The sequence below is a fragment of the Herpailurus yagouaroundi genome, unplaced genomic scaffold, assembly GCF_014898765.1.
Source record: "Herpailurus yagouaroundi ecotype Mexico unplaced genomic scaffold, PumYag 100, whole genome shotgun sequence".
In the NCBI taxonomy this organism is placed as follows: domain Eukaryota; kingdom Metazoa; phylum Chordata; class Mammalia; order Carnivora; family Felidae; genus Herpailurus; species Herpailurus yagouaroundi.
Window position 1 is genome coordinate 36684488 of NW_024412391.1, and position 8254 is coordinate 36692741.

At 43.8% G+C, this 8254-nt stretch overlaps 1 protein-coding gene across 8 annotated transcripts in view; it reads right to left on the reverse strand.

Annotated features, from left to right (window-relative positions):
* Positions 1 to 2111, reverse strand: part of SEPTIN7 (septin 7) — a 118920-nt gene extending 116809 nt beyond the window's left edge. For 2 of the 8 annotated variants that reach the window (XM_040472260.1, XM_040472258.1), the window contains exons 1-2: positions 1911 to 2111; positions 462 to 463 (exon numbers count right to left, since the gene is read on the reverse strand). In XM_040472260.1, coding sequence (XP_040328194.1) covers positions 462 to 463; positions 1911 to 1971 — 63 coding nt within the window. In that variant the 5' untranslated portion in view covers positions 1972 to 2111. Of the gene's footprint in view, positions 1 to 126; positions 149 to 461; positions 464 to 1785; positions 1826 to 1910 lie in introns of those variants that run through there. The other 6 variants (XM_040472263.1, XM_040472261.1, XM_040472268.1 and 3 more) reach the window with 4 other exon arrangements.
* Positions 2112 to 8254: the final 6143 nt, after the last annotated feature.

The following is an 8254-nucleotide window of genomic DNA, read 5'->3' on the forward strand; positions in this document are numbered from 1 at the left end:
TAACGTCTGTCAGGAGTCCTACCTTGTGTTAGGCTAACTCAGAAGTTCTGGCATAGACTTACTTATTTCTATGGGAAAAAGCACAAATACAAAAACTTTTGAAACATAATCTACGGATAACCCTACCTTTCATGTAGTTAATGCACTGAATGCCTGATCTCCAAATCAAAACCAGAAACCAAAAATTCTTAACCAAATTACAAAAATATAATGCCCTTTCTGTAAATTAAAATCTACTTGACATAAACATAAAATAAATCTCCATCACCAGTTATGAGCTTCAAGTCTGTAAGCCTCAGAGGGTATGCGATATTTTTAATAACTGTATTAACAGGGCCTGGCTCCACCATGTTGTCCCACCACAGAAGGACGCAATGCTAGCATACAAACCATCTATGTAGCTTTCACATTTATTTCATAGCTCCACTCAACCCCATCTCCTCTAGCCCCACCCACTGAACAGCTGGGTGGGATGAAAGATTGTTTCCTGCCCTCCCCCCTGCCCCTTCACTAGCTATTTGGGAGGAATAGGGTTCCAGGCAGCAGTAACTAGCTTAGTAATTGTTTTTATCCTGCTAAGGCACCATCCTGCAGTCTATCAAGATCATAAATTTCGTCCATCCCTGTACACTTGATGCCTAAAAAGTTTCCTCCTCAACTTGCTTATATACTTGGTGAGAGGGAGATAAACTCAAGGGTACTCAGAAAGGTATTCTTACCAGAAGAAATCTTAAAGTTTAACTATAACCATAAATTCGCAAAAAGAAGTTATTTCAGTAACCAAGCGAACACCTGGACGTCACAAATTCCTTCCCTACACTACAAAAACAAAACAAAACAAAACAAACAAAAAAAAAAGAAAAACAAAAAACCCAGGTTTGAAACAGGACACTTTCAAAATGTAACTTAGCAAATGGAAACGTATTAGAAAAATCTCAGTTGCTTATTTCCTACTCTACACACAGCATGGAATGGAACTCAGGAGTGGAAAATGTGAATGAAATGGCCTTGTTCTTTTTCCAATACGTTGGGGAGGAAAGGAAATGAAAGGGTTTCTGAAGAGAATAACTAAGAGCAGTGAAATATTTTCAAAAATTAATTTCCTTAAACATCACCAGTATTTCCAACTCCCCTCCCTTCTCCAGCGACCCTTCCCACCCTTCCCACTCCTCCGGGGGGCGCCCTTCCCTGGCGTTCTTTTCCCCTTTTTCCTAAAAATTAGGTCCAAACCAGCCTCCTTAGCCTCCGCACTCAAGCCTCGCCCGCCATCCACTGGCCTTCGGGGCCGCGCCTGGGGAAAGGAAACCCCGAGAGACGAGGAGGAGGAGCGAGGAGGCGACGCGGTTGCTGGAGCCTCTGCAGCCGCCGCCGCCTCCACCGCAGCTTCAGCCTGGTGCATCCTTCTTCCTCCCTCCCCGCCGCCGCCCTCCCGGGCCGGCCCACACAGCACCCTCACCGGGGCGCGCACACACGTCCCCACCCTCCTCGCCAGCCCCACTCTCCCACGAGGGGAGATCCGCCGCGGGTGCAGCGGCCGCCGACGGGAGGAAACAGGGCCGCGGGAAGCCGGCGGGCCAGGCGAAGACGACCCTGCTCGGGCCGCTCTGGCGGGGCGAGCGAGGCCGCGGCTCACGTCTCCCGGCTCCCCTGGCCCGCCCGCCGCGGCACAGGAAATACCGCCGCCTCGGCTCTCTTCACATTCAATTCAAACTGTCACCGCTGCTTTCTCCCCTCCCCCCGGGCGCGCCGTCGCCGCGCCCCGGGCCCGCAGTCGGCCCACCCCACCTCCTCCGGCCGCTGCTCCCTGCATCGCCTCAGGGCGTTACCCCAGTTCGGTCTGGCGGCCGCAGAGCCCCCCCCAAGTCTGGAGCCGACGACCTGAGTCGCGGCGGCCCAAAGCTGAGACTCACCCATGGTGCTGCTGTTGACGCTCCTCTCCTCAGCAGCAGCGGATCTCGCACTGACCGACATCCCCTCCCCCCTCCGCGACCAGCCCGGGCGCAGCGCAGCCCGCCGATTCTCTAAAGCCGCCTACGCCGGTTCCGCGGCGTAGCCGCCCGGCGTCGCTGCCCCGCTTACGCAGGCGACAGCGGGCGGACTCCTCCACTGGCTCTCGCCCGAATCCCGCTCCCTCCTCCGCCCCCGCCCCTTCAGACAAGGCTTCCGGGCCTAGCCGACGCCAGTTTCGATCTCGCGAGAGTACTCCCTCACCTCCCCGCCGCCTCGCTCCATTTCGAACATGACTTCATTGGCATCACTGCTCTTCTGCTGCTCAAGTTTAGCCGCCATGTTTAAATTGGCGGGATTTGGCACCTCCGGGGTCGTGGATAGTCGGGCCTCTGTGCGTGTTCCTGCAACACTGCTTCTGAGGTTAAACTGCGTTACGTTTCTCGGTGAAAAGCCCGGGGACGATGAGAGGGAGTGACCGGTGGGCTGCGAGGGTGGGGTTTTGCCCGATTTAAAGATGGCCTCTGTCAGTGCCGCCCCGCTCAATTTCACGTCAGGTTTTGGAGCTGCGGAAGCCGCCTGGTTGGCCTTAGGGCCTTCTTACGGAGTTGGCGTAAGGCAAAGAGGCACCCTTGGAAGAGGCCAGATTGGGAATCTGCGCTTGGGGCTGGAGCCGCGTCCAAGCCTCCACTCCCAGATAACGACCTGGCGGCATTGTGGGTGCGAGTGGAGAGACACTTCGAGGCAGGTGTCTGTGTCTTCACCCATCCCCGTGTCCTAGCTTCCAGGACTCTCGGGGTGGAAAGCGAGATTAGGTCCTGGTTGCCCCCACATTCCCTTGGCGCTGTCACTTTCTGGTGGCCTGGCACAGCGAAGAGGTCGCCTGCTGCAGCTTCCGCTGCGGACTCCCCACAGTTACACTCGTGTTAGCTCACCTTGTTGGTTACCGATTCGCCCCTGGTGGAGCTCCACTCTGATTAAGGAAATGAATGGACACACGGGAAGCTATTAGGCGACAGATGAAGAGTAATTAAGTACTAAATGTGTAGTTTCATACTGTAGCAGTGAATGTCGTTTGGTCACTGGAGCCTGCCGCCAAATGCTTAGTAGTCAAAGTAGTCTCACTTTGCCCAGAACAGCCTATGGTCGTTTGTACCTTTCTTGAAAACTAATGTCTGTCTTCGCTGTAGAGTTCATGAACATTATCTTTCCTGTTAAATTGTATGTTAAGGAATCCTATACATTTAATATAGAATATTACATAATACAGAATACGTATGTAATATATAATTATCCTGAACCCGCGCAAGAATGTTCATAGCATTGCTTTTTTAGTGCAACAATTTAAATGTCGACTTACAGGAGAATGGATGAATAAGTTGCATTATTGGACAAACTGACATACACGGAATATTAAAAAATGGAAATTAATAAACCAATGCTACTGGTGTTCATTTAAAGTTCATTAACATAATGTTGACCCAAAAAAGAAAGTTGCAGAAAGATTTATATGGTACGTCATAAAAGTTTAAAAACAAAAAACTGAGATCAAATTGGGAAAATCATGTAGGGAAATGATAGATGTATTCAGAATAGTGGTTAGTTCCTGAGAAGAAGAGAAGGGAATGTAACAGGGAGGATTCACTCTTATCTATAATGTTTTATTTTCTGCCAAAGGTAATCTGTTGAAAATGTGGCAAAACCTTAAAGCTTAGGTGAAGGATACACGAGTAGTAAATTGTAACTGTTTTCTGCACTCTTCTGTATACTTGAAATGTTTCCAAGTATTTTTTTATGAAGGAAGTTTTATCCAAAGAAACACCTTATTTTGTGTCTTGATATCTGTTTCCTCAGCCTCCACTTGTACTGAATTGCTCATAACGTCTGTTAACAACTCATCTGCCCAACCAATCATTGTGTTAATTTTCTGAAACTTCAAAGGGCATTTTACTTGGGGAAATTTCATTAAATTTCTACTTTGAAAAGGAACTAAGTATTGCTGGAAGTTTAAACCTGTGGCCTCTGAAGACAGACTGCCTGGCTTCTAATCTCCATGCTACCATTTACTATGGATATACCCAAGGACAGGTTGCTTAACCTTTCTGTAATCTAGTTCCCTCTGCTATAAATGGGAATAATACTTACCTAATGGGGTTTTTGTGAAAGTTAAATATGCCCAGTCCATAGTAAATACTTAGTAAATGTTATTTATTATATACAGCTCATTTTAAAGTATAAAATTATCTTGTATAATATTGTTTAATATAATCTAACAGTCTATAACAAAGTCTTTGCTTCCCATCTCTATTGATATATTTATTTGGGGGGGGGTCTCTTAATGGAAATGAAATTTTGTTATTTTGCTCTCTGAAAGTGGATAAATTCTCTATATAAATAATAAGTAGTTTGCCTGAGGTTTGTTCATGCTCTCCTACAAACTGCACCCCATGCAATAATAGCTTCACTACTTTCCATTGAAAATTATGTGGAAGACTATATAAGCAATGAGATGATGACAACCTATGGAATTTTGTCCATAAGGAATTCTCATAGTGTTATAAATTGTGTGTGTGTGTGTGTGTGTGTGTGTGTATGTGCATGCATGTGCACACATATATATTATGACTCTTATGTTGGGGGTGGAGAGAGTAAGAGAATTATTAAAATAGTTTTATAGTCTCTACTGCACTGTCCACAGTATTACATTTGTTAATAAAATGTAGTCTAGACCTTAACCTGATTCAGAATCATCTTTTAAAAACTGATCCGAAACTCTGGATAGACTGTAGAGATTGTTTTTGCTACACATTTACAGTGTCCAACCTCAAACGAGCCTTCAACTTTGCCAAAGAATACTTGCTTCCTTAGTTAGCCCTCTTTTTCCACAAGAACCACTTAGATTTTCTCCATTGTTTTCAAATCATCACCCTCATTTATTATCAGCAAAAAATAAAGCCTATCAGAGAGGAAATCCAATGACTTTCTACTCCCATATTCAGAAGCCTACCTGCATCCACACTCATCCTTTACAAACATCACAAGAGATCAGGTGTCCCCCAAACCTGAAGCACATGTTTCTACACATATCCTCTCTCTTCATGCCTATTCTCTGGATTCTGTCTCCTACCTTCCCAGGAACTTCACTCAATGAATTATTTATTCAATATGCTTCTGAGTTTTGTCCCTACTGCTCCACTGAAATTCTCAACAGGGTCACTAACAACTTCTTTATTCAATTCAGGGGACCCTTTTTTCTGTTTCTTTTTTTCCACACAATTTTTAAAAATGTTAGTTCCAGTATAATTAACATACAGTGTTATATTAATTTCATGTGTACTATATGGTGATTGATCAGTTCTATACATTACTCAGGGATCATCATAAGTGTGCTCTTAATCCTCTTTATGTATTTCACCCATTCCCCACCCCCTACCCCTCTGGTAACTATCACTTTGTTAAGAGTCTGTTTTTTGGTTTATCTCTTTTTTCTTCATTTGTTTTGTTTCTTAAATTCCACATATGAGTGAACTCATGTACTACTTGTCTTTCTCTAACTTCTTATTTCACTTTGTATTATACTCTCTAGATCCCATCCATGTTGTTGTAAATAGCAATATCTCATTCTTAATGGCCGAGTAATATTCCAATGTGTGCATATGCCACATCTTTTTTTTTCTAATGTTTATTTATTTTTGAGAGTCAGAGAGATAGAGTGTGAGTGGGGAGAGGTGGAGAGAGAGGGAGACACAGAATCCGAAGCAGGCTCCAGGCTCTGAGCCATCAGCACAGAGCCTGATATGGGGCTCGAACTCATGAACCATGAGATCATGACCTGAGCTGGAGTCAGACACTTAACCAACTGAGTCACCCAGGCACCCCTATGCCATATCTTGTTTATCCATTCATCTATTGACGGACATTTGGGCTGCTTCCATAATTTGGCTATTGTAAATAATGGTGCAATAAATATAAATTTGAAAACTGTTTTCAAATTAGTGTTTTCATATTCTTTGGGAAAATACCCAGTAGTGGAATTACTGGATCATATGGTAGTTCTATTTTTTTAAGTTAAAGTCCATTTATTTATTTTTGAGAGAGAGAGAGAGAGAGAGAGCACATGAGTAGGGGAGGGGCAGAAAGAGGAGGGAGAGAGGATCTGAAGTAGGCTCTGTGCTGACAGCAGAGAGCCCAATGCAGGGCTCAAACTCAAAAACTGTGAGATCATGACCTGGGCCAAAGTCAGAAGCTTAACTGACTGAGCCAGCTAGGTGCCCCTGTTCTATTTTTAATTTTTCGAGGAACCCCCATACTGTCTACCACAGTGGCTGCACCAGTTTGCATTTCCACCAACAGTATGCTTGAGGGTTCCTTTTTCCAGAGGACTTTTTTCTTATTTTACTTGACATGTCTGCAGCGTTTGATACTAGTAACCATGGCCTGCCACATTTACGTCCTTTGATTTGTGAAACCCACTTACCTAGCTTTCTTTCTGGATCTCTGGCTTATTTATTTTACCTTCTAGGACTTCCATCTTCTGCCTGTCACTTAAATGTCCATGTACCTCAAAGTTGTGCCCTAGTCAGTTTCTTCCTATCCCACTTTATATACTATGATGATGTCATACACTTCCATGTTTTCGATGACCATATATATGCTAATAACTCCTAACTGTAAATGTCTAGTCCAGTTCTCTCTCCTTACTACAAATCTGCATACCTGACTGCCTTCAAAATGCATATCTTAATATTCCAAGGTATCTCAAAACAGTATATCCCAAATTAAACTCCTCATTTTCATTATACTTACTTTTGTGTTCCCAATCTCTAAATGATATCATCATCAACTCAGCTGCCTAACCCAGAAATATGGGTATTACACTCAGCCTCTCCCTCTCATTTCCTACAGCCATCAGAAAGTCCTGTCTGTTTTTCCTTCTCATATACCCCCAGTGTCTCCATTTCTCTCCATCTCCGCCAATACTGTCCTGGCTAGGCCAATATTATCTCCTGCCTCAACTCTGTAATAACGTTTCTGCCTGGTGCCTTGTTCTACTCCAACTCATTCTTCATATTGTACCCAAAGTAACCTTTCTAAACTTTATGTCAGTCCCCTGTTTAAAGTCTTCCAACTTGCCCTCAGGGAACTTACATGATGTAGTTCCTCCTTTCTGGCCAGCCTACCATGTCTTGCTCTCTAAACTGTAGCAAGCCTTGCTGTGTTCTCTGAGTGGAACACTTCATTCTTATGTTGCGTTCTTTACCTACGTCTCAGCATAGCCATCATTTTCTCTAAAAGTCTTTCTTGATCTCCCAAGATTGGGCAAGACATCCTCTTATCCCCCCATAGTACCTTGTATTTACTCCTAAGGTGGTACAAATAGCAAAGTATTGTAAATACGTGTCTCTTCTATTAGAGTCTAAGCTCCTCAAGGGCAGGGATTCTTTCTTGTCTTGTTCATCCGTGTAACCCCGGCACCTAGCACAGGGTATGGTATTCATTCTTTCATTCAGCAAATATTTCTTGAGTCATAACTGGGTACTAGGCGCTATCACCATGGTTGATTTATGGAATGGAGAGCCCTTAAAGACGTCTCTGAGATGTGAGGGTATCAATGAGATCAAAATTATTTTAATTATAACACCAAGAACTTTTTTTCTTTATCTTTTTCATTCTCATTCTCTCACAAGCATATAGTGGGGTTTTCCAGGAACTGTATGACATGTCATAATTGCCACAGATTGAATGCAAAAACACGTAAAGAATCCGGCCATCTAATATTGAGCCAGACATTAAAGAGGTTTGAAAAAATGTAAAACTCTCCAGGGGCGCCTGGGTGGCGCAGTTGGTTAAGCCTCCGACTTCAGCCAGGTCACGATCTCGCGGTCTGTGAGTTCGAGCCCCGCGTCAGGCTCTGGGCTGATGGCTCAGAGCCTGGAGCCTGTTTCCGATTCTGTGTCTCCCTCTCTCTCTGCCCCTCCCCCGTTCATGCTCTGTCTCTCTCTGTCCCAAAAATAAATAAACGTTGAAAAAAAAAAATTAAAAAAACAATGACACTCTCCAAATTAATTTTTTGAAGGATGCAGTTATTTAACATAAAAATATTTATGTTAATATATGTAATGAGTTTGTTGTCATTTTTTAATGAATAAGTTAATAATGTCTTTTTAAACTTTCTCAGTTTTCATTTCTTTTTTTTTTTTAATTTTTTTTTTTTTTTTAGCATTTATTTATTTTTGAGACAGAGAGAGAGCATGAACAGGGGAGGGTCAGAGAAAGAGGGAGACACAGAATCTGAAACAGGCTCCAG